Below are 26,869 nucleotides of genomic sequence, written 5' to 3' on the forward strand. Positions count from 1 at the left end.
AACGGGGAGGCATCTGCCTTTCCCTGTCCTCCTTACTAGTACTAATTCTCCTTCGTTCTCTGGGTGAAATGTATTTACTTTCAGTTGTCTCTCTTGTGTCACCTAACTAGAGCGTCTATTATAGCAAGGAAATGCGAATGAAAATTTCTCCTTCAGGGAGTCCCTGTAGAGTTCCATATATCACATTACAGAGCAGTGAGAATAATGGGAGGGGGGAGAGATGGGGAATCCCCTCGGAGTTACTGTTTATCCTCTAAGCATTCTGCAGGGAGAACCTGGCCGGAGTCCACTTCATCATGTTAGAACGTCGTAGTTTCTGAAATATTCCCTTTGTTCTTGAGAAATGCTGTCTCTGATTGTCTGACTTTATGCTTTGTTCGTCCCACTCTTATCATCTCTCCCATTTCGTAAGGATCTCATCCTTACATCCTTGGAGGTAAATTTTATGGGCAGGTTGGCTTTGTTTTTTGGTGACTTTGTTCAGGATGGACTTTTCAAAGTTTCTTAACATTAGCTGAGTCTGAAATAAGAGTGAAAACGTTTTAAAAGCTCTTCGTGTAGTAAATGGAATGTTTTGTGCATTCCAGTTGCCTGGGGTTAATTTTAAATGTGAAAAGTTATAACCAAAGTTGAAATCTTTTTTTTTTAAGAAGCAAAACTACATGAAAGTATCAAAACTATACAACCTCATTTACTTGTATAATAATAGCACGAATTTACATAGTGCTTACTTTGCGTCAGATTAAAATCCTTCTTTGTGTCAGATTGTGTTCTAATCACTTAAAACGTTAAACAATTTAATCCATACAACAATTCTATGAGAGAGAAGTATTATCATTCCTATTTTATAGATCAGGTAATGGAGGTACAGAGAGGTTAGGTAACTTGCCCAAAGTCACCCAAGCTAATAGAGGGTGGAATAGCGCTTTGAATCCAAGCATTCCAGGACCCTTTCTCTCAATTACTGCAATACATTGCTCTTCACTAATTTAAAATTGACAGCTACTGGATGGGAGTTGAGTTTTAGTTACTTTTTTACCATGTCTGAAATATGGGTTTACCAAATATTAAAAATTCATACTATCAACAAAACTGTAAGATTAGATTTTGCTTAGCTTTTTGCTAAGACAAACTATTTACAAAACAGCATTCCTTTAAGACAAAGAGCTGATTTTTTTATTGCAAATTAATTCTATATGGTCGTTGACGAAACACCTGAAGGACATTTTTTTGGGGCGGGGGGGCAATACTTTTTCACTTAATTTGCTACTAAATGGTTACATATGGAAGTAATGAAATCCTATATCTTGAAACTCTTGAAAAGATCAGTTTTATTTTTTTTAATGAAACCGTTGTGCTTTTTGTTTGCGCTGAAGCACAGTAGAGCATTAACCACTTTAATATACGTAGCTGATGTTTATTTGAAGGTACTTTTTGAGACTTACTTTCTTTCCACAATAAATCTTATTCTGCTGGTTTGAAGCCCGTTATTTGCAGTGACTAATGTTGAAGTTAATAAAGGAGTGGAAGTCTAGTAAGTCTGTGTCACCTTTTGGTTGCTGGTCTGTGTTCACTTTTAGATCCTATTATTTTTCGGTGCCTTTTGGCAAGTGGAAGCTATGGATGCTCCAGAGAGTTACACTGCACAAGATTTGGGGGCCAGTTTTATAAATAGTTACAATGAGTGACTCAGAAAATCTACATGGCAGGTTTGGGATGACAGATCTAGAGAAAAGGAAGATTTTCCCTTCTCACTACTATCTTAAGATTTTGTACAGTTGTGTCCTCCCCCAACAAGACTTCCTGTCATTACCTAAGTAACAGGATGAGGACAGGGTCTAGGCAAGTTATCCAAAGTGTAGGGTGAATTCTTCTGGGCATTGTTGATCTTGGAGATGGTGTCCCAGCCTAACACTAGATGACATTGAGTCACATAGTAAGGCAGGTATTTCCTTTTCCATTTTCTTTTGACCTTCTGATTCAAGGAGGAAGTCAGTTGGCACCATCGCCTCTTTAACACCTCTCAAATCCTTCAGACTCTTCCTTTATGACAGAGAAAAGGCCCTGTAGACTTTCAGCTTTGAGACGAAACTGTGTTTAGTCAGAATGTAGTTTACTGTTTTGTGTTCCCTTGTTTTAGTATGTATAATTCCCTTCTGCTTTTGACAGGAAATACTGGCTTTCTGTTTACAGTGAGAATAAGGTATTTCTATGAAAATTAATTTTTTTTCAAAGGAAAATGGTGAGTCAATCTAAAAACTACTAGAGAATATAATATAGGGGTGATCTATAGATATGGCAAAACTGAATTTGGTAGAGGAATAACAAAATCTTGGGAAATACTGGTCTAATATCTGCTATGGTTAATTTTATAGAGATCTACAGTCTCTTCTTTGAAACTCTTGGGACCACATTTGTTTTGGAATTCAGAATTTTCAGATCTTATTGGCATAGTGCTTATGTATGATATGACTTGCATAGTATACACTAGGGCAGTGCCGTCATCTAGCATGGTAGTATTTCTGTAACAAAATGTATGAATGTTCATACCAAGTGGGATAAATAGGGATTCTCCAGGGCCCCATGTGAGTTCAGGTCAGGCCAACAAATATATTTTTGAACCAAACTTAAGAAAAAAGTTTTGATTTTCAGAGATATCTAGATTTCAAAATCACAGATAAGAGATTATAGGTCTTTGTAAAAAAATTCCATCATTTTCTAAAACACTGATCAAATTAATCATGCAGAAAAAAAATTAGACCCCAACTTGGTCCAAGTAACTCTACCATCTCTAAGTTTATTTAACTGCTTGTGTATGATCTCCTTATAGATTCTGATCTGCTATATTGGGCTAGGTAGATTTGTTTGTGGAAGAAAAAGTTGAATCCGAGTGACTTTTACCTGTGTATGTGAAAAAGGAAGTAGTTCGTCGTCCTGCTCATCCTGGAGATATGAGGGTCAGTGCTGAACACAGAACTTGCTCTCTTGGTAATTAAGAACTTGGATATTGGGTAACTGGCCAATGCATTCACTGGTGCCAGAAAATTTGGAGTAATATTTCATTTAGTTCTGTGTTCTTTTTTTTTTTTTTTTTGCCGTACGCGGGCCTCTCACTGTTGTGGCCTCTCCTGTCGCGGAGCACAGGCTCCGGACGTGCAGGTTCAGCGGCAATGGCTCACGGGCCCAGCCGCTCCGCGGCATGTGGGATCTTCCCGGACCGGGGCACAAACCTGTGTCCCCTGCATCGGCAGGCGGACTCTCAACCACTGTGCCACCAGGGAAGCCCTAGTTCTATGTTCTTAAAATCCATCAAATGTTTGCAATTGTTTTGTTGAGTATATTGTTAGTTCTTAAGATGGTCTAGTTCTCAATGAAGTCTTAATTTAGCCATGATCAAAATGGTTAAAAAGGGGCACAACCAACCTCCCAAGCCAGCTGTTTTATAGTCTGTGAACTTAAGATGTTGTAGAGCAGTTAAGCTGGATTAATTACAGTTCAGAGGGCAATGTTGAGTTATTTATGATTGTTTTTCAAACATGCTGGAAAATGATAAATGAGCAAGTATTTTCTTCAGAACACATTGGGCTTGTCAGATTCTTGATTTATACCTTTTAGAACATGCTTTTATTTTTTGTAATTAGAATGAAAATATATAGTAATTGATCATAAAAATTATACTTATGAAGTATTTATGGGCTATGTATGTTATATTGCTAACTATTTAAATAAATTGATAAAACGAGACACTATAAACAATGTTTTCCTTTTACATTGTATATTTCCTCAAGAAGCTTAATTAAATCTCACTTGACTGTTCTGTGGAGAAGAGGTATACTTAGATGTAGAATCTGAGGCCTGGGCCATTTGGCTCATACATATTTGTATGTAAATTTTATAATGTCATCTAGGACTTTCCAGGAAAGAATAGAGTTTTTTACTCCTGTTACACTAGCGCAACAGTTATTAATGTTTTTCCATTTCTTGACTCATTCCCACAGGCTTACCTGGATTTTAAGTCATGACATAAATAAGACAGGTGGTAGGATTAGTGCCATTTCTGATGGAACAGACGTAACACTATCCCTTTTGTACCTACTCAAGAAAACGTACTGGAATGTCAGTGAGGGTGACGTTTGCTATGGATATAACTTTCAGTCTACCCTAGTAAAGTCATTTACAGATATTAAGAATCTCTTATTAGTATAATATACTATGATTAGTATTAATAACCTTATACCTCACACTGAAAACAGTAAAATCACCATTAATAATAACAAAACATAAAATATAATAGTGACTATTTATTGAGCAGTTGCTGAGTGCTAGGCATGTGTTAAGTGCTTTGCATATCTGAACTCATTTAATCCTTATAACTGCACTATGAAGAAAGCATAATAATTATCTGCTTTTACGGATGAGAAAACTCTGTAAAGGTATTTGGAGATCAAGTAAGTTAGCCCGAGTCACAAGAAATGAGGCATTCTGGCTCGACTGTGTTTTATTACCTTCAACTTTATGTTCCCCACAAATACAGTAGCATCTCAACTCTCTGGGACTCAACTTTGAGCAACTTCATCTATTTGGAACAAACCTGAGAACGTGGGAAGCAAGCAAAAACATTTCTGTAGTTGAAATAGGAGCAAAACTCTTTCTGAATGAGATTATGCATATTCAGCAGGCAATGAACTGCTAGACTGTGTCCTATCTTGGGTCCTTGAGTAAAGGGTCTGGAGTCTGAACACTTCAATGGAGTCCGAGGCTCACAGTATGATCACTAATGCTTCCACATTATTAAGTGAAACGAGTTTTAGTTTAGTGTTAGGAATTGAAGGCTAAAAACCTAATTGATTTTTATGTGCATCTCTCATGATTGGATAAATACTGCTTGAAATGGGCACATATTCGTTTATCTAGAACTATTCATTTGCAGTGTTGATCTTAATATGTGAAGACAGCAAAATGCCATCTTGATTTTTTTCTTGTGGTTTGATTAAGAAGGTAAAGCTTAAGTGTAAAATAAATTCCTACTACTTTATTTGTCCTGTTTTCATTTTTCCTCTAGATCGTTCCTTTGATGTCCTCAAAAAATCCAAGCATCCCCCAACGTTCCTTGCTGCTGGCCGGCTTTCTGACATGCTGAATGGCGGTGATGAAGTCTATGCTAACTGCATGGTGATAGATCAGGTAAGGTGTGAGTGATGTTACTAGGGGGATCTGCCCTCTTTTCAAAACCTGAGCATGTGAGAAATACATTCCGCATCGCTGTGTTCCTCTGAAAATTTCCGCCTGAGCGCAGCCCAGGTGATGTTGCTGTGAAATCTCGCCATATGAGCATTTAGTGTAGGTCCTTCCTTCAGAACACAGCACACCGTAGCTCCCACCGAGAAGCACTGTGGGAGGAGTCTTAGGACACCGTTCAAGGAGACGAGTGTGAGGGCTCATCCATGAGGCCAAAACTGGAAAGGACATTTGGGAGACCAGTTTCTTCTCCGACCTGATGAAGCAGTATTCATATTCAAATCCAGCAAACACTGAGAGCCAGAGCTTGATGTCAGCCCCACGTGAAGCTGTCACACAAATTACTTGCTTAATCCTCACAACACACCTGTTAACGTGTACTTAGGTTATAGAGCCTTAATATTAAAACAGAATGGTGTCATGTTGTAGGGAAGCTGGAACCCTTTAGAGTTCTCCACCCATTCCCTGATAGAGATTTGTGAGTTAAAACTCATACAGGCGGATGGTTTGAATGTGCATCTACATATGGATTTATTCTTTGATCTTTTCTCTAGCTCAGTGATCCTCAAATTTTAATATTTATAAAAATTAAAGGTTAGTTATAGATCTGAAAATTTCTGCACGCCCTAATTTATGAGAGACTTAGGGGAGTTTCAAGAGTAATTCTGACAGCACACAATTTCTGCTTTACCCCCTGGCTTTAAAACCTAATCCCTACATAAGAAACACTATATAGATGTTCATTGAGCAATAATCTGTTTTACCCTTTGTTGTTGTTATTGTTAGTGTGCATATTATTGAACCCTATTACTTACTGATGTTTTCTCTGATATAAACTTTTTTCCTGCCTAGTAGGTCTCAAGTTCAGCCCATTGGTTGAATGTCTTTGCTTTTTCCTTTGGGTTTTGAAACATTGTTACATTAAATGCCTAGTATAAATGGCATAGATTGGAATGATATTCAAAACGACAGAAGAACCAATAAATCAGAATGGACATCAGCTGTAAATAACTGGTATAGTTTTTTTTGGTATAAAGCAGCTGAATGTCAGCCCTAGTTATAGAAATCTAGGAGAGACACAGAGTTTAGGACAAAGTGGGAGTTCTGGGGACAGTCTTTGAAGATACAAGGTAATTGGACTTACTCTGCTCTAGCCACATTCTGATTTTAATGGTTTTATTCTGTTGCCATATTTTCTCAGCGTTTAAATGAAATACATTTGAGTCCATATACATATATATATATATATATATTTTTTTTTTTTTTTTCGTTCTGAACCTCAGTGAATACTACAGCACTTCCATTTACTTCAAGTAGCTAAAATTATACTTGACTGGACATTATGTGGAGGCAAACTGTGTTTTTATATGTTCTAAAATACATTAAAATTGCAAAACTTCCCAAACCAAAGATGAAGTTAGGATACAATTTCTGTCTGGAAATACTTTGAGTGAGAGAAGTATTGCTTTAATAATGTGAATCATACATTTAAAGAGAGTACGAACAGCCTGATTGATAAACTGAAATGAGGAAGAGGATTGCTGAATTTGTGCCATGAAAACAAAACTCAAAATCTGGATACAAATCACAAAGTTCACTATATCGGTGTAGTATAGTTACATCATTTCTTTTACTGTTCCTGTGTCCATTTGAATAGCAAGGACAAAATGACGAGTCCAAAATCTGCATATCAAAAATAATTTCTAGCAATATCTGGAAAGAATTTTATCTAATTTTCTTCATCTCCTTCAACCTGGCACGGAAGCCTGAAAAGATTGCTAGCTTGTTTATGATGTTTTCCGTAAATTTTCAAGGTTATCAGCCTATCTAATGAGGAAACTCACATGACAAAAACTACTTTGAAAATTACTCTGTCAGGTAAACTACTTTGAAAAAACATTAATTTGGACATCATTTCAAGCCTGCATAATTCAGTACAAAGAATCCCTGTATACTCTTTATCAAAAAAACTCCAAATTTTACCATATTTTACTCTATTATTCTAAGTATGTGTTGTGTGTATGTACATGCAAATGCTTATGATATATATATAAATAGTAAACATTTGGGAGTAAATTGAAAATATGGTGCCCCGTTACCCCTCAATCTTTCATGGTGTATTTTCCTAAAAGCATGGATATTCTCTTACTTAAGCACATATGGTTACCAAAATCAGGAAATCATCATTGACACAGTACTATTAGCTGTCTACAGACCTTATTCAATTTTAGTCAATTGTCCCAATAATGTTCCTTGTAGCAAAAGAAAATTCAATAACATATCTTGCATTTAGTTGTTGTGTCTCTTTAGTCTCCTTTAAGCTGGGACAGTTCCTTAGTCTTTGTCTTTTATGACATTGATAGTTTTGAAGAATACAGACCAGGTTGTTGTTTGTTTTCTTATTTTGTTTTTTGCTATACTGTCCTTTAATTTTGGTTTGACTTATATTTCCTTATGATTAGATTCAGGTTATGTGTGATTGGCAGGAATATTACAGAGGTGATGTCATGTTCTTCTCAGTGCATTGTATCAGGAGGCACATGACAATAATTTGTCCCATTACTGGTGATATCTTTGATCTACCAAGTTTCTTTTCAGTAAAATTACTATTTTTTAAAAAAAAATATTGTGTATCTTGTGAGGAGTTAGTTTGAGTCTTTGTACATATCCAGTTACTGATTTGACTCTCACTCACTAGCATTCCTTGATTGTTTTTGCCTTAGTAAATTATTATTATGATGGTGGTTGATTTAGGGCCCTGCATGTCCCCCTTTGCTTCTTTTCCCCTTCAATGTCTTATTTCTAAATGGCGTTACTCTCTTCGTTTTTACTGTCTTCTCCCCCAGAAGTGATGCCTTTTGATGACCACCACCTCAGATCACCAGTACTTTTAAGCCCCTTCCGTAGAGCAAGCGCTTTGATCAACCGGGACTTTTTTTTTTTCACACGGTCCAGAGGAAGCTGTACTTTCTCTTCCTGGTGATGATTTTAGATCAGTCTTAGGCCCTGCACTAGCTCCCTGCTCTCCCTACCATGCAGATTTTTCCAGACTGCCCTTACTCTATGCAAAGGCTTATGGCAAGTGTATGACAGGTTTCTTGCTGAGATTTGATGTTTATTATTTACAGGTAATTTAAAGTTTGGGGCATTGTCTGTCTTCTAGTTATGCTAAATCCATATGTCTTACGTAGCTTTATTTGGTTTTCTTTTTGTTTGGGAGACTCAGATTTATGTGACCACCACTAACTTAAGTTACCCAGATTCCTATAAACTATTTTATAAGCTAAAATGCCTACTCTTTAGTTTTTCTCTCAGGTATTTAAAACATTTCCCCTCTTTTGAGTCAGTGGTTCATAAAATGCTAAAAGCGTAGTCAGTTTCTGGTTTTGTAATAAAGTTTATAAAATGCTCAGTCTTCTTCCTTTTGTGAATTATGGGATAGCAACCATGTGAACAAAAATATATCATGTAAGAATTCTCTGCTTACATAAAGCAAAACAAGAACAAACAAAAAAGGATAAATAAGCTGGAAGGTTTTTAAATTATGAAAACTTTATTCTTTGCTCAGCAACTATTTTTCTTTCAACTACCAGGTTGGTGATTTGGATATTAACTATATTAATATAGAGGGAATCACTGAAAACACTTGCCTTGAATCCATGGGCTCTACTCTGGGGCCTCAGAACAGCAAGCCCATCCTTCCTACTGAGACCAGCGCTGGCACGTACCCCCCAAATGAGAACACAGAAGTCCCATCTCACACCGAAACCCAGCCGTCTTTGATGTCACCATCTAGTTCATATGCTTCCAGTTTGAATCTTTCTTTTGGTCTTCATGGATTTGAAAAGGAACAAAGTCATCTAAAGAAAAGAAGGTAAGGTACTACATTCTAGAGGGAAAATGTAGAAAATCAAAGAACCTTTTAGCAGGACTTAGAAAATTCTATTTTCTTATTGTTATTGTCCCCACCATTTTTATTTCTACATCAAAATTTGCCCCCTTTTAGGTTCTTATATTCCTCGACTTGAAAGTAAGATACATAAGAAAAGTGATAAAAATATAAAAGAGGAAAACCACGAGATACCATTTAATACTTACTAGATAAGCAGAAATTTTAAAAGTGTAACACCATATTTTGGTGAAAATGCATGCAATAGAAACTCCTGTGTACAGTTCACAGGAGTGAAAATTGTATAATAACTTTGGAAAACACTTTGGCATTTCCTTATAAAGTTGGATACGCATATATGTTATGACCCAGCAGTTTTACTTCTGTGTCCTAAGAGACATATGTAAGACTGTTTATTGCAGTAGGAAATAGACCAAATGGTGGGGAATGAATAGATAAATTACACTATAGTTACACAATGTAATACCGTACTATAGTGAATATGAATTAACTACGACTACATCTATATGCATAATCATATGCAACTTAGAAACATGAAGTGGAACAAAAAAGGAGCCACAAAATACTTCAGTTAGATTTCACTTTTATAAAATGCAAAAGCAAACAATCTGTTAATATAGGGCATGTATAATGTGCTTAAGCAATAAGGAAATCACAAATGAGAATGAAGAGGATAAAAATCCCCAAATTTAAGATAGTTGTAACATTGAGTAGGCAATGTAGAGAATGAGAAGGAATAAAACAATGGTGTGGCCAATGTTCGTTTCAAGTTGAGTGGGCTCATGGGTGTTTGTTTTATTTTTATGCTCTGTAACTTATATTTACCTTACACTGTTTCTTGTATGTGTAAAAATGTCACTAAAACAATAGTTTTATTGTATAGGATATGACTGTACATATTTATATATGTGTGTGTGTGTGTGTGTGTGTGTGTGTGTGAGTGACCCTGTACCTTTGTATTCACGTCTTATCCATTCGTACTGTTGTCTGTTTTCTTTAGGGAATAGGCCCATTTTTACTGATTTCGTTTTATCCTTCTCTCTACTTTCCTTAGGAAATAGCTTGTTTTCTCCTCATGCCTTAGACCTCTGATTATATGTCTAGTTTTACACATAAAATTATGAATCAAAATGAAAATAGAATGCACACACGTGTGTGTATATAAATATTTATCTGAATGAATATTCTACAGAGGCTTAATCAGAAAGGAGTGAAAGGGAGGGGAAGCAGCAGTCACTGGGTGCCAATCACTGGGCTCCACTTTGCACTGATATACAATAACTTGAGGTTATAAAAGTTTAGCAGATATCGGTACCAAGAGTAATGTCTGGTGCATAAATAATAAAAGGTTTTCTCTAGATTTTTATTGTGTGAATTATGGTTTTAAAGATACTTGCATGGTCATGGCTGCAAATTGAACTGATGGGACATTTTGGGCTCTCCACAAATCTGCTTGGGACAAGAGGCTGACGGTCAAGGCAAGATTCTCCAGAGCTCTGCAGAGACAGATTGAACCATGTGATTAATGCATTCTGGCAGGATCTTTAAGATCTGTTGAGTTTGTGACCCAGATCTCAAGAGGTGAATAAGCTCTTTATAGGAGCTTCTCTAGCGAAAAGGAAGAAAAGCCACAGATGGGCTCTCTGTACTGCATATGCAAATATTCACAGGATATCTAAATTGTATCTTCTGATCATGGTCTTCTCTGGGACATTTAAACATCTCACTGCTGCAGATGGATTTGAATATAAGAAAAACTGTCCAGTTTGAGTAAAGGTAATTTGAAGCCTCTGTAAAAATGTCATAGCTCAGGTGTGGGGGGAGGGAATAAGGAGAGGAGGATGATGTCTTATGAGAAAATGGTCCCTTCTGAATTTACCTCCTGTACATTCCATCTCCTCTGAAAAATAAAGGCGTGAGGAGAAAGGACTTGAGTTCCCCAGAAAGCTCCATCTTGGCCCTGGCATGGCCGTGGGATCCTCCCTTCAGTGGGTGTCATGGTGGAAGACAAGGAACAATTGATAATGAACCCAAAGTGAAATGCACCCAGTTCATTAATAAGTGAATTTATTCCCAGAGGCTGGGAACTTCTCATGAAGGAGAAATTTTGGGGCTCACAATAAAAACTGAGGGGAGAATAAGCAATGCAACATTTATTTTTAAAAATTATGTAACAAAAATTTGGTGACAAAAGACAAGTGTTTGTTTTAAAACTTACATTTTTTAAACCTTTTTTGTCTTACAAAGAATTCTTGAAAGGAAAAAAGAATTTCTTTTTCGTTTTAAAAAGAAATCCTTGTAATACCATGAACCTTCCCCTCACACACACACATAAAATTTAAACAAATGTTACATTCCACATGTTATTTTATATATTCTGCTTTTTTCTATTCTATACTATTTGAAAAGAAAATGCTGGTCACAACCTATTGAATCTATTTCATATCCTACTAATGGGGTTTTGAAAAATGGTTATAAAATGAGAAACCTAGAGGTAATCCTGAAGAATATTATTATTCTAAATAATATTATTTGATACCAAATATCTTAGTTTAATAGCTTAACAAAGGAAAATAGTAGCCCAGTTTGAATGAATAGAAAAAGGAATGTTTTAAAATATACTACAAAGAATAAAATAAAATACTTCTAGGGTGCATTCATAGTGATGGAGAAATGCTGTATATAACTGGAAAGGCTTGTGTTAAAACACGATATTCTCGTAGGCAGCCAACCATTTGAACTAATTTTCATTAGTGTGGCGATCACAAGTTGAAAGACAAATGCAGAGGCACAAGACATCAGCAAATCTCCCCTCCACGCCCACCCCGGGTCTCTTTCTGATCATCACTGAACTAAAGAACCTACATAGCACCTTAAAATACTTGTAGTTACATTACTGTAATACTCAACACATCAGCATTTACCAGAAAGGTTTTCTTAACTAAGCTTTAGTTTTTTTTTTTTAATGAGAAATAACTTTATGCTCTCCACCATCTTTAGGAGTTGAATTAAAGTGTGAAGTCCACCTCCAATTTGTCCTCTCCTCCTCAAGGTCAAGGTGGAGGCCCTCAATGAGTTCTCCAAGGAGAAAACCCCACGTTGGAAATCCTCAGTTGTGACGATCACGGCCTTTACTGCTGGGTTTGCTGGTGCCCAGGAGGGACCCTGAAATAGCTCAAGGATTAGAGATGAGTCTGAGTATTTGGATTAGAGACATATATGGTAGGATCTCTGTTCCAAATGCCATATAATTTATTAAGTTGAGATTCAGTGACCATTAAATAGCCTATGGTTTTTTAAGGAAAATAACCAAATTTGAAGTCTGTTTCTTTGTGTTTCAAAATCAAGATGGTTTATTATGTTGTTATTAAAATTTTAACTCCAGAATTGTAACAACCAAAGAAAAAACACATTTAAAAATGCACTGTGCATTAACATGCCTGTGGAAGCCCTCAGCCTCAAAGTTTGAATGGTTTAAAATGTAGATGGATGGAAGGAGCCAGGAATGTGCAAGGTCAAATTCTTGCCTTTTAATTTTATGGTTATCAAAGTTAAATGAGGAAAGAAAAGCAGTAGATAAGCAGAATCACCACCTGTTTCTGACATGTAAGTTTCATGGGAATCATTTTTTTAAATCTCTAAAAATGATAATTGAATGTGACATATTTGGAACCTCACTTGACTCGTGCCTGACCCATTTCTTGACACCAGCTCTGGGATGAGATCTTTGCACGTCTCTCCTTGTTTTCTTACGTGTGCCTCCACCCTCCTGTGTTGTCCAGGGGTGAAAGAGGGAATGCCACGTGGTATTTTTCACATGCAAATTGCCCCAAAGGCCCTCCCCTGCGCCCCTCACCCCCCCACCCCACCCCCACCCCCCACCCCCGACAGCTCAGTGGCTCTGTTTTGTCTGTGTTTTTAATATTTGAAGGGTAGCTATTTGGGGCTTGTAATAATTATATTTACAAAGCAAAAATCGTGAGGATAGTACTAACTTGAACCAGCTTTTGTTTCTTAGAGCACTTGAAGTGGCTTTTGCTAGGTTGAAATGTTCATTTGGGGAAACATAAAATCTTGTTTAAAAAGAGGCTATTTGGGGGGAGAAAAAAACAATAAAAATCACTTAAGCATGAATTTTGTTAGCTATTAAATGGGTGCCCATTGCAGCTGACGCCAATGAGAAAATCTGAATTCAGAGAAATAGAAACCCATGGCTCGGGACTTCCCCAGTGGCACAGTGGTTAAGAATCTGCCTGCCAGTGCAGGGGACACAGGTTTGAGTCCTGGTCCGGGAAGATCCCACATGCCATGGAGCAACTAAGTCTGTGCGCCACAACTACTGAGCCTGCGCTCTAGAGCCCGTGAGCTACAACTACTGAGCCTGCATGCCACAACTACTGAAGCCAGCACGCCTAGAGCCTGTGCTCCACAACAAGAGAAGCCACTGCAGTGAGAAGCCCGTGCACCACAAGGAAGAGTAGCCCCCGCTCGCTGCAACTAGAGAAAGCCCACGTGCAGCAACAAAGACCCAACGCAGCCCAAAAAAAAAAAAAAAAGAAACCCATGGCTCTGTCTTACTTGGCGATTTAGTTGTTTGTTTACTTTGTGCTCCATCCAGTTCCAGCCTTGATGCCCTGGATGCTGACAGTGAAGGAGAGGGGCATTCCGAGCGGTCGCGCATTTGCTACACTCCAGTGTCTCAGAGTTCCTCGAGAACTGGCATTCCTAGCGGGGATGAATTGGACTCTTTTGAGACCAACGCTGAACCAGATTTTAATATCTCCAGGACTGAATCACTTTCTTTATCAAGTAGCCTGCAGCTGAAGGTATTCTTATTGGTATTAATTTGGTTTATCGTAAGCCTGAAAAATATGTTGTCTAAATCCACCCATCTCTGAAAGACAAATTACGTTATGGTCACATGTGTAAACTTTTTTTTTTTGAAGACCCGTGAGCTGCCTGAGCTTGCCTTTTTACTCTCTCCCACTCTAATGTGTATAGTCCTTACTTACAATGGCTGATTTGTTTTCACGAATCACCACCAATACAGTAATCTTTCACATACTTGGAAAATTTTACCATTTTATACTGTGATTTCTGCCATCACCCCTTAAGCAATGGGAGAAAAGCTGGTAGTATGAAGTGAGTTTAAGTGATCAAACTTGTTTTGCACACATAAAATTTTAGTTGGCACTGGTGTTAAGGTAAATAATATTGCTAAGGCAGAGGTGACATTTGTTGAGCGTTCCTGGCTGCAAGGACTCGTCTGGAACACCAGATGTCTCCTTTGTCAGTTTTTCCATAGGAGACAGCTTTTCTGTCATTGGCATTTTTGCATTGGAATTTCATTTTGTTGTGGTTTTTAAAAAGACTAAACTCTTCCAGTCTTGCAGAGAAAGCCCTTTTCTGTTTGGACCTATGTTTTCTTTTTGATTTCTGTTGTCCACTTGTTTTCTTTTTCAATCGAGTTTACTACTATAGAACAATGTGTGCTGTGCCCAAACGTCTCATACCACAAACATATGGTGGTTATGGTAATGCTTTATTTTTGTAGTGTTCTCTACAATATACAAAACATGCTTTTATATAAAATGTTTAATTTTCTCATAACTCACCTAGGATATAAGGGAGTACTTTTATTTTAATTTTTGATCAGTTGAAGTTCTGGAGAGATTAGATGTCCACATTGCCCAAGCTTGGTGATAGAGTCAGAACTCAAATCTAGGCCTCCTGACCCCGGATCCTGAATCCTCTTCCCTCAGCTCTGAGTCCTGTGGAGCTGTCATAATCTTCTGAACCATGTGATATTTCTGGATATTTCTGGATAATAAGAAATAGGTATGGTTGTTAATGTAGCTGCTTCTCAGATTTGCATTTTGAATGGAACTGTGAAAAATTCATCATTACTTGGAATGAAAAGTAATTCTTTGTGAAACAGTTCCATGCTGTTCACTTTTAAGAAGAATCTGTCCTATAAAATATGTCTTGCCTTGCCTCTGTAATTACCCTGTGTAAATTTGCCAAAGGATTCTGGATAATTTTCAAAGTCCTGTTATGAAAAATGATTACCATGCATGACTTAAAGGCAGAGGGTGGTACTTGGCTAGGGCCCTTTGTGGCCAACTCACTGTTAGGGTTATAGGACAACTCGGGTTGGCCTTTCTGACATCCAGGCCCACTGGGTCTTTCCCAATAAGTAAGTCAGGGAGCCATGGCTTAAGACCTTTTGAAGCAGGATCAGGCTTCTGTTTTCAACTTTCCTCCAGGCTCTTCAACTAAACCGTAAGCCTAGGGCAACCATGTGCTTTCACTTAGGGAGAAAAAGGGAACAGTGCTTGTGAGAAGGACAGTTGCTGATGGCTTAAGTTTAGTAACACATTCTGCACCACTTTCTTTCACCTGTAACCTTAAGTGGTATCTTAAAAATGGATGGGGGTGGGCATCAATCCTAAGACCACTAGGCCTCTGTTGGATGGGATTTGGGTGCCATAAATGGCTTTGGTGGCATTCTATTGTGTATTCATTTAAATTTTCTAGAACATGTAAGAAAAGCATTTTTTAAATTATCTATCCAGCTTGCATTTTTCATGTATGTTGCCAATATAATAATAGAAATAATAGGTAATTGGGAAAACAGGAAAAAAATAGCAGGTCATTTAAAAGAAATAAAGTTGAACATATATAAGTAAGTGATAATTCAAGCAAAATCCCAGGAAGTGCTGGATGGAAGGTCTGTTGAAAGATGAGCACAGACTAGAAGGATTTGTGTAATGACCTGATGCATTCTTTCCTGGAGGCTGCAGCTAACATTACAAACTTAAATAGCCATTAGGAACTTATAAAAACTTGTCATTTTAGGTGACTGTTCCTCTACCTTCTAATAATTATGTATAGAGATCTCAGTTAATATGGAATTTTGCTTAACTGCTACAGTTTAAAGTAACAAAAATAAGTGACAACTCGGGTTAAAAAAAAAAGTCAAACTCGTTGAATACGCAGAGAAAGTCATGTGACTTGATTTTTCACTTTTAACCAACATGGTTGGGATGTCATGATTGTATCCTAAAGTATATAGGAAATATAGAAACTATTCCCAAAAGCTCAAGTTTACTAAAGCATTAAAAAGACAATAACATTTTTAAAGTTGTGAGAGGCAAACAGAAACAAATCATTAATAAGATTACCTCAGAAATGTTCAAGTTGAATCCTTTTTTTAAAGGTTCTGATTTTGATGATGAACACATACTTTCAAGTCTTCCATAGAATTTTTTTTAAACTTCGTTATGATTTCTTTTAGGAATCATTGTTTTCTGGAGTCCGCTCACGTTCTTATTCCTGCTCATCACCCAAAATTTCTTTAGGAAAAACTCGATTGATCCGTGACTTTACAGTGTGCAATTCAGCTGAAGGTAAGCATTAGTTACCATTTGGCTGTGAAAGCATTCTTTTCTAGAGTGGATTTTCAGTTAGTAAAAGTGCATAAAGTATGTAAGAGCAGCAGGCTAGTATTTTCAATTTCATTTTCACTATTGATTTTTCTAAGCTTAGCAAAATCCTTTTCTCATTGGATATCAGACAAGGTATAAATTTGATTTTGATGAAATCACAGATGTGTACACACCTCTCTGTTGCCTTATTCTTTTTGAATAAAATGTTTTCCTCAAGGACAGTGTAAACTATGATTTATTCTAGGTTCTTTTTTGTGAGGGCTTTAGAGAATTTTATTTAAGGAAGTTATAAAAGTTACTTTTGTCCTACATATAAATTGCTGAAATAATCCAATTCCTCACAGTTGCAAAAGCATTGCAAAATGGATTGTCTTCATTTCTTTATTTAACAAGGGACTTTAGAAAGTTAAAATAACACAAGATACTTGAAACACAAGTAAATATATCTCAAACATTTTTTGTGGCCTATGTAAGCAATCAGAAATACAACTTTTATACAATAAAATTTTCATTGAAATATAGTATACCTACAGAAAGGGGTGCATGTTATAAGCATGTAGCTTGATGAATTTTCAAAAGTGAATTGAGATCAATAAAAAGAACAATTGTGGCAACTCAGAGCTGCCCTTGTAGCCCTTCTTAGCCACTACCCCAATTTTCAACTTAATTCTGGAATGTAATTATTTAACACTTTCTGTGTACCATTTGTTCTGTAATAATTACATTTAAAGCTGTATTTGGAAGTATTAATGTCAATCTGTAATACATAGCATTGTAACAAATTTTTTGTCAATGTATTAGGTAATGCCTTTTTTTGTCTGTTATCCTTAAGAGCCTTAGAAGACTCAGAAAGTGAGAGACGTGCTTAAGTATTCCCAATTTCCCAGCATAGAATATTTAAAATAGGATTTATTTTACTCCTTCTTTTCCTTTCCTTTTTTCTTATTCTCGCTTTGTTACATTGCCATTCTTTTGCATCCTTATGCCATGTGGAACAACAGTGAAAGCATAATCTTTGTGCTTGGACCTGCCATCGTAAAGCAATGTCTAATGTATGGAGATGTTCGATCAATATTTGTTGAATGAATGTAGCAGACAAAATACATAAAATACAAAAGAAGTGCTACAAGGCATTTTTTTTTCCTTTTTCTTTCTGGGATGTCTTTTTGGAGAATGAGAAAACAGGACTGATAATAAATGCCAGTTTTGATTTTTAGAATGGGAAGATGGAGAGAAAGGACCAAGAGAAAGAAAGGAGACAACTACCTTGAGGGGACAGGAGTAGAAGAGGATTGAATTTGCCCTGGATGTTTTTTCAATACCATAAGTCTTTCTAGGATCTCCAGGTCTCCCTAACCTTAGTTTAGGTTGGGATTCCTTTTAATGGCAGCTTTGACACCTTTTCACTGATAGTCTTAGAGATGGTGAATTAACTTTGTACTGTAACTATTTGGAAAACACTTTAAAGTCTTCTGTGCAGTGTGCAAAATGGTGCCTTTGCCTTTATATCTGTAGTATCTCTGATTATTAAATTCCAACAGTTCTGATGTTTGAAATCTCAGACAACTGAGAGAAAAATGGATAGTTTATAAGGGGAAAGAGCCCTGATTTATGAATTCTTCAATGAATAAGGGAGGGTATTTTTGCTTTACATACATTCCTTAAATCTTCACGTTTGAATTAGAAAGAATAAAAAGCTGAAATCAATTCCTTTGTTTTTTCTGTGAATAAAAGCTTGTCTTTAGACAGTATGTTTAAAAATAGGGCTATTGGATGAAGTTTGACACTCTCCAGGAGGTAAGTATTACAAACAGGCAATTTAGGTTGAGGCTACACACTAAATGTACAAAAATTCCAATGGATATTCCTCTATGGTAACAAACATTTGGATTGGTATCATTTAGGTCAGTCAAAATCATAGGACTGTGAAGAATAAATTAGCTCTTAAGGAAGAAAAAATAATTTTAACTGTGTGTGTGTGATCAAAGCACAGGTGTGAAAGCTTGCCTACTTCAAAGATGTATTCTAATGTTTCATTGTTTAATCTGCTTAATCAGAGGTAAATTGACATTTGTGTTGCTATAAATCCTCTCTCAATGAGTTTTGAATAGTTCTAAAATTTTTTTTCTATTTGAACAGAGTCCAAGTCTTCCTTCCTCAGTGGAAAATGCCCGTAAATGAGCTATTGATATAATACAGATACACAGAGACAGGATAGTCTTTCAGTCCTTTTTTATACTTATTTGTGATGTCCTCTCTTTCTTGTCACTTTCAGAGGGTTACTTACGATCATTTATCATGCTTTTGTTGTTGTTTTTGAGGGGGCCAAGAGTACAATGGTGGCAACTTTATTATTTAATGCTTTTTATATGTAAAACAAAATCCAATCCTATATTTCCCTTGGGTGCATCGTGGATTTAGATAGAAAGGAATATCCTCCATGTTAAAATGATAATTACAGCATCACCAAGATGGACAAAAGTGCTCTACACTTAAAAATTTGAGGAGTGAAGTGAATGTACTTTTGAAAATTATTGTGCACTGATGGATGGAATCCTGTTAGACTTTGTCCAATTGTCTGAGTCTGATTCTGTTACTTTATTAGCTTGATTATTTGGGATATATGGCTTATTCTCCTGACACCTCAGTCTGTATACAAAAAGGATAATGATTTCTGCCCATGACTTAATTTGAAGAATATTTAATGGCAATAAAATAAAAGTCTTCGAATTCTTCAGAGTAGGTTTTCTGTTACCTACAAGATAGTCTTGGGTTCAACATTGATATTTCCACATTTCAGGAGATATGTATTCGTTAGTTTTCCCCTGTATATATCTGGCCCATCTCCCTTTGCAACCTAGTTTTGCCTCTTCACTCTTGTAACGGTAAAGGACTTTGTCCCCGCTCTGTAGATGGTGTGCTCCACAGTGGCCGTTCCCTCCTTCAGTCTCTCTCACTGTCTAAATCAGTGTCTCTGCTCCATCCCTGTAGTAAGTACTCCGGTTTGGGAAACAAGATGGCGCTACGCTGCTTGCATGAGCCTGCCCCTTCTACCCAGCCACCCCAGTCCAATGGAGGAGGGGCTCTCCCTTTTTTATGAGCCACAAAGCACATCTCCGAACTGGCTGCTCTGTAAAGGCATTACAGCTACATTAAAATGGACTCTTCCTTAGGCTGGCCTTCAAGACTTTTCTTTTAAGCTTTGCTAAAAAGCCGCTACGATATTTATTGATTCTGTACGTTGGGGAATTAGTGTTACGAATAAGGGATGACGCTCTGGTGAGAAATATCCAGAAACACAGAACTGATTTTCTGCGTTTCTGAAAATGTTTGCTGCCCCTTGCTGAGGCTAACTTAGTTCACAAAATCATTAAATGTTTCCCTGTGTTGGCCTCCTCCCCGTTCTCTCCAAATTAGGGAAGGTGATAAAAATATCCAGAGCAATGCCCTAGTTCTATAAAATGACTTTTTTTCATTATTTTCTAACTGGTGGTATGTGTAATGATAACGTACGGTTGAGTGTGTGCACTTCAGACTAACACACGACTGCTAGGTTGTCTGCCTTCGTTTTCATTTTATTGTTCTGTGTCTTGTAGAGCAAAGAGCTTACAGCTTACCGGAGCCACCAAGAGAAAAAAGGTATTTTAACCCTTCCAGATTTCCTGAGGGACTGCTTGATCCATCTTTGGAGATGTGTGCACATCATTTTTGATACCTGTTCAATAGTTTGTGAGACGTTTCTGCCTAATGAGCCTGCCTGAATCCTTTGTACCCTTTGTGATCTGTATGGGTGTAGGTTTGCCAGCTGTTCCTTTCAGTCCCCAGATGAACAGGCCTCAGGACCGGGGACAGAGTAGTCTGGGGTTATTTTCAAAGCCAAACACTTCCAATGTACAGCAGCATGCGGAGCAGTGTGAGACCACCTGCTTTAGAAAGGTATCAGGTTCTCACTAGGTCTGTCCACTATGACAGGAAGACTTCTTGTGGTAACAGACCCCCGGGGTCAGTTTTAGAAAGTGCCTAAACATCTCTGCTGTCTGTCGTTGTAGAGTATCGCTTAGAAGTGTTAAGTGTGAAACAAAGAATAAACGAGGCAGAAAGTACTTTGAGCGTTATGAGTTTTCTGGTTAATATGAAGATTTGAAAGCTGTATGCCTAAGCTGCTCTTTTCCCTAGAAGGTAAAACTGTCCTTAGAGTAAAACTTGGGCAGCTGACTAGCAACAGGCTGGATTGCTGCGCTCTGTTGGTCTTGAGAAACTAACTGCTCGTGAATCACACTGTGAAATAGCCCTGGGGTTATGTCAGAAATGGTATAAGTGCTTGGCTTTGAGAGACCATGGGAAAAGGAGGAAAATGGTTTTAATTTGGGTGCCATTAATGCTCAAACTCTGAAACCTTTTACCATATAGATCAAGAGCGATTATTTTGCTTTAAATCTTGGACTGAAAGTATGAAGAAGAAGGAAAAAAAAAAATCTCCTTTTGCTCATTCCTATTTTTTGGAGACCAGAATAGAAATTCTGAAACGATAAAACAGAGGAAGACTAAGAATGCCCTTTGAGAATAAGCTGCTGATGAAAGGACATCAGGGCAATGATGATGGTGACAGCGGGAGCAGCAGCAACTGACCGTTGTTGGGTGTTTTTATGTGCCCGGCACTGTTTTAAGCTGCTTACGTTTATTACTTCATTTAAGCGATTTGTTGACTAAGTCTGGAATTTGTTCATCATTCTGGTCATCGTTCTGGTTAGAAGTCTTATCCTTGCTATCTTTTTAACAATTGGAGAAGTAATAGACTGATTGTAAGGATTTTTTAAAAATCAAAAATATTTTCCATTAAGAGAGGGATTTAAGACTGGAAGAGCCAATGTCAGAATTGGTTAAATATTAGCCTATAAAATGTGTTAAGTTGGATGAGATGTATAGGGCTGTATTGGATGGGATGAATATTTTTCTCATATTCCTCATTCTTGTTTTCGTCTTCCTGTTCTTGGGTCTGTCTTGGGTCTGCATCCCGAAAGCATCTGACTTTCTTAGTCATAGCCCCTGGTGTATCTAGTTAGAGTAGATATTCCATCTCCCCTACTATGTTCCTGATACCTTGTTGGATACACCAGTAAGGTCCCTGGCTAGACCTAATGCTTTGCTTTGGTCATGCTATAGACATGTACTTGGGGGTTTGCCTTCTTTGGAATTCCCTTATTTATGTTGATCACTTCGTTTCTGGAAAAGAGTGCAGCCAGCTAAAGGGGGGGCTCACTCCAGACCTTGCAGGCTCATTCTTATAGGAGCAAGCACTTCATCTATCCCATCTTAGGATTGTATGGTACAACTCAGTTATTTTATTGCCACCATCTATCTTAAATCTGATACATCTGTTACCTTTTATTTTTTTTAAGAAAATGAGAATCTGGCTGTTCAAAGTTGAAGTTTCACCTGCGTCAGTTTTCAATTTGGATAGTTGGAGCTTTTTAAATACTTAGATGCCCAGTTCTTTTAAAAAATAGGTTATAGATATAATACGTTAAGGATTAAGATGTTGAGGCTATATCCATATTATTAAGATACTTAAAATATCTGTTTACCTATTGAAAAGGTAATGCCAAGAATCTCTGAAGAACGGGGCTTGTAAAACTTTATTGTGGGTAATTCCATTGGTCATCAAATTGATAATAGAGTTAGGCATTCTTGTTCTGGGATGTTGAAAGAGTTTAAGTAAATTTTTCCAGATTCTTATAAATTGAAAAGCTGTTTACATTCTGTTGTGAAATCAGTTGAGGATTTTTCCTTTCTGAGTTCTTCTCTAAAGTACCTAATTTTTACGTAAGTGAATACCACATAGTTAAATTAGATTTGAAACATGGACTCAACCAACCTTCTACATCTGCCCAGAAGTTATACTGTGTTTCCCATTGTGATAATCTGAAAGTGGGTCATGTCTATGATATTCACGTGTCTACCAGGTTAGATGATTCAGAGTTTTTAATATTTAGTGTTTCAGTTTTTTGGTTTTTTTTGTTTACTTTGTCATCTCGGTTCTTGTCAACCTTTGGAATTAAAGATTAAGTGGTATGATTTTATGTCTTTTTTTAATAAATTGCAGTGCACCTGTAGGTTTTAAATCAAAACTGTAACATTGTTCTTGATACAGTCTTCTGTAGCATAGGGAGTTGGGAGTAGAGTCTGGTAAACAGGAACTCATTTTCTTTCATTTGAGAGAGTGTAGTTGTGTTCCTGCTGGGAAGTAGGGGAGAGGACTTCTTCACCTCAAAAATCGCATTGACCTTATCATTCTTCAATTCTGAGATTTAGGTTTCCGCTCCATATTTTTCTTCTCTTAGACATTGGGTGGCTCTTGGTGGGGTTCCAAAAAGTGTTCCAGAGAGGATTCTTTCTCAGCTGTCAAGTGTGCTTTTTTCCCCATTCCAAAAGTGAGCCTGTTGAATATTATTCCACGAGTTTTGCAAATTAGGATGCTTAAGACACAAGAGGTATGGAAATTTACAGATATATTAACCAGTGATTTATCTAAGAAGGTGGCTGTGGAAGTAGAAAGGAAATAAGAGGGTCTCAGTTCCTTGTGTTATTCTGAGTAGTGCAGGGCACTTTCACTTCTGTTTTCCATCTTTCCTTTCTAACTTTTTCAACTGTTTTCTCTCAGTAGCAAACCCAATTGCATGAACTGTGCAGGGTTCGAGTGGCAGGACACCCACTGTCCTGACTATACCTGAGGTAGCTCTGAAGTAATTTATTATTTATGCTAAATGCATTCACTGAGGTTTGAGCTCTCAATTATCTAATATAGAGGTCAAATAACTTAGTTTTGTTTAATATGTACCAGTTAAGTACTTATTATATTTAAGCATGAGAAAGGGCCTTAGAAATAACTTAGTCTTTGATCAGATGAGAAAAACTGAAGTCCTAGAAGTTGTCTTTTAAGTCGTTTTTGGAAAATGTAATCATATGTATTTTGGTGCATATCAATAGTATGATTGCTTTTGAAGGTATTTCCCAGAGATGAATGTATTAGCCACTAAGGCTGACAAGTAAGAAGTTTGAGGGATAGGAGAGACATGGGTTATGAAATGTTCATTTTGGAAATTGTCTACAGAAGTGTTATCTGGTATGACGTGATACTTCGGTTGGTCTTTAATATATTCATTCTTTCTTTCTTTCTTTGTAATAATATTAGAATACAAGACCATCAGAGAAAGTTCTAGGGGAAATATAAAAGTTCCAGGGAAATTTCCTCTTCATAGCTGGGACTTTTTTTTCCCCTAAAGAATGATTCTGTGGATTAGAGGAAAATCAGTGATGTTCAGTGTGTTCACAGGTTGGGTACAGTTACCTCTAACTTGCCTCTTATTTGGGGGGAATTTCCACAATGTTCTCTCCTTTGCAACCTAGAGTCTCAGATTGCAAATAGCCTGATTGAGTGGGGGAGATGGAACCATGAGGCAGACAGTCTGTTTCTCAGGCTGTATTGACAAAGGAAATGTGTGTCTGCTGAGTATTATCTCTGTTCTAAAAATAAATAAAATCCAGTTTGATGTCGTTGGTTATTTGGCTTCTGTGTGCTAGGAAAATTCTATTAGCCTAGTAAACAGGGAGGTGAATGTTTTCAGAGTAAAATTATAAGTGTAAGATTTCCTTTATTTCTCTAATATTTTAATATGAAAATTTTAAAGTATGCAGAAAAGCTGAAAGAATTATATATTAGAATACCTATTTCCACCACTTAGATTCTATAAGTGTTAACATTGTGAGATAGTTGCTTTTTCATACACTTATCCACCTATTCATCTATAAGATATATTTTTAGTAGTTTCTATCCTTATCTTTAGAATAACTATTAAAGCCTGAAAAATATATATGTGTAAAAATAATATGTACAAAATACATCTGTGTGTTTGTATACATACACACACATCTGTATGACTGCTCTCTTTTTCTCCCTCTGGTAAGTTTTATAAGCTGTGATAACAGTTTCTTTTTTATAGAATTCAGGAAGAAGAATGGGATAAATACATCATACCTGCCAAATCAGAGTCTGAAAAGTACAAAGTGAGCCGAACTTTCAGCTTCCTCATGAACAGGATGACCAGCCCTCGGAATAAATCTAAGGTAATTAAGGTTTTATGCCTATCGTCTATAAAGCGTAGATGCTCAGTTTCTGAGCAATTAGTATAGTTTCCACTTTCCCTTTAAAATCATTTACCTTAGGTTTTGTACACACATATTTAAAAACCTCTGTATTCCTTATGGGGTATGATCCAAGTCATTGAAAATACTGAGACCACTTCATCCTGGGTGCTGTTACATTTTGGCATTATCCCACTTCTTGGTGTGTGGCCCTTCTGTCCTGATAGAACACGTAGAGACTTTGTATGACTTTTGTAAGTCGATTGGCTCTGAGCATTTCTCTTTTCTCCCCACTTTGCTGCTGCTGCCACATCTAAAGACAAAAGGCAAGGATGCCAAAGACAAAGAGAAACTGAGTCGACATCAGTTTGTCCCTGGAACATTTTCTGGGACTCTGCAGTGTGTGGTTTGTGATAAAACGCTCCTGGGGAAAGAGCCGTTCCAGTGTTCCAGTAAGTTCTCGGGCCCCATGTGTGCTGTCTTCGTGCGTGCTTTGCCTCCCCAAACAGGAAGCTCCCTGAGAATACTGCCGGTGCTAAGTGTGTTCATGTAGACTTTTGTTTTCATGGCTGTGTGTGGTTTCATCAGCAAGCAATGACCCAGGATGGTTGAGTCAGTACTTTGTGTCCACAGGCGATAGTCTCTCCTAGAACCCAGACTGTTACACCTCACTGCCTTCTGATGTCTCCACTTGGATGTCTGAACAGCATCTCAAATGGAGCTCCGTTCTCCCCCTTCTGTGCCCACCTACAAACTGACCCTCTCAGTTTAATGGCAGTTCCATCATTCCAGCCAAATGCTCGTGCCAAAAACCTTGGAGTATTTCTATATACCTCTCTTTCTCTCAGTCCCACACTCTTCAGCATTCCTCTTGGCTCTGTCTTCAAAATATATGTGGAAGTCAGCCTCTTCTCACCCCTGCCACTGTTATCACCCTGGTCTAAAGCCATCATTTCAGTAGCTTTGCAACTGGTCTCCTTGTGCTTTTACTGCAAAAAGCATAGTTCTCAAAATCTCAGTCCGAGCGAGTTTGTCAAGGCATTTGTCCTTGTGTTCCAGATCCTCCAATGGCTTCCTGTCATCCTGAGGATGGCCAGAGCCCTGACAGTGGCTGCAAGGCCCCCATGATCTCTCCTGTCATCCACTCCTCCCACTCTTCTGCTTCAGTCCCTCTGGCATCTTTGCTGTTCTTCCAATACTCCGGGCGTCAGGCATGCACCTGCCATGGGGCCTTTCCTGCGGTTCGCTCTGCCTGCAGTGCTCTCCCCTCAGTTAGCTCCCCTCACCTCCTTCAGGTCTGCTTCAGATAACACCCCCCAGTCAGGCCTTTCTTGACCACCCTCTGCTTGGCTCATTTGCCCCCTTTTCCTCCTTTTTATCCCACTATAGCATTCAACATCATCTAACTTACTCTCTGTTCTGTTTGTCAATTTTATTATCTACCTCCTTCACCAGAATATAAACTCTACGAGGGATGGATTTTTGTCTGTTGATTTTGTTCTCTGCTATATCCACAGTGCCTAGAACAGTGCTTTTGCATAGCAGGGGCTTAGTAAATATTTATGGAGTGAAAGAATATTTCAGTGCAAAAGAATTTAGGCCCAGGCAGGTGAAATCCATTTCATGGTGTTTGTTGGTGGCCAGAATTAGGGGAACATTTTGGGGATGGGATGGGAGTACAAAGGGAGGTGAAGAGCAGAGGAAGGTTATATGTAAAGTTCTTCATTAAATTCCTAGAAATGATTAAATTAAAAATTTAAATGTATCCATTCATACTGTCTTTAATGATGCCAATTTCACTGCATGCTTGAACCTTGCTTTCCTTGGAGACTTGATTTCTTTCTTTTATGTGACCTGAGATAGCATCAAGCAAAATAATAATAAAACTACTCTAAAAAATAAAGTCTACTAATTAAAAAACAGATAGCATCAAGCAGTTCAGCTGTGATTTAATTTGCTAATTTTTTAGAAGTTTGCCAAAAGTATTGTTTGTGGATTTTTTTTAAACATTCATTTTATTTATTTATTTGGCTGTGCTGGGTCTCAGCCGCGGCACACAGGATGTTTTAGTGGCGGCATGCGGGATCTTTTTAGTTGTGGAATGTGGGGTCTTTAGTTGCGGCATGTGAGA

At 37.5% G+C, this 26,869-nt stretch overlaps 1 protein-coding gene across 2 annotated transcripts in view; it reads left to right on the forward strand.

The window, feature by feature from the left end:
* The window catches only part of ARHGEF28 (Rho guanine nucleotide exchange factor 28), a 311,689-nt gene that overhangs the window by 192,858 nt on the left and 91,962 nt on the right, over window positions 1-26,869 (forward strand). Inside the window, exons 11-18 of one of the 2 annotated variants that reach the window (XM_067730988.1) lie at window positions 5,063-5,184; window positions 8,832-9,112; window positions 13,767-13,974; window positions 16,446-16,557; window positions 19,509-19,586; window positions 20,193-20,235; window positions 24,597-24,720; window positions 25,058-25,190. In XM_067730988.1, coding sequence (XP_067587089.1) covers window positions 5,063-5,184; window positions 8,832-9,112; window positions 13,767-13,974; window positions 16,446-16,557; window positions 19,509-19,586; window positions 20,193-20,235; window positions 24,597-24,720; window positions 25,058-25,190 — 1,101 coding nt within the window. The remainder of the gene's footprint in view (window positions 1-5,062; window positions 5,185-8,831; window positions 9,113-13,766; window positions 13,975-16,445; window positions 16,558-19,508; window positions 19,587-20,192; window positions 20,236-24,596; window positions 24,721-25,057; window positions 25,191-26,869) is intronic. The other variant, XM_067730989.1, reaches the window with a different exon arrangement.

Source organism: Pseudorca crassidens, chromosome 3 (assembly GCF_039906515.1).
Source record: "Pseudorca crassidens isolate mPseCra1 chromosome 3, mPseCra1.hap1, whole genome shotgun sequence".
NCBI classification, from domain to species: domain Eukaryota; kingdom Metazoa; phylum Chordata; class Mammalia; order Artiodactyla; family Delphinidae; genus Pseudorca; species Pseudorca crassidens.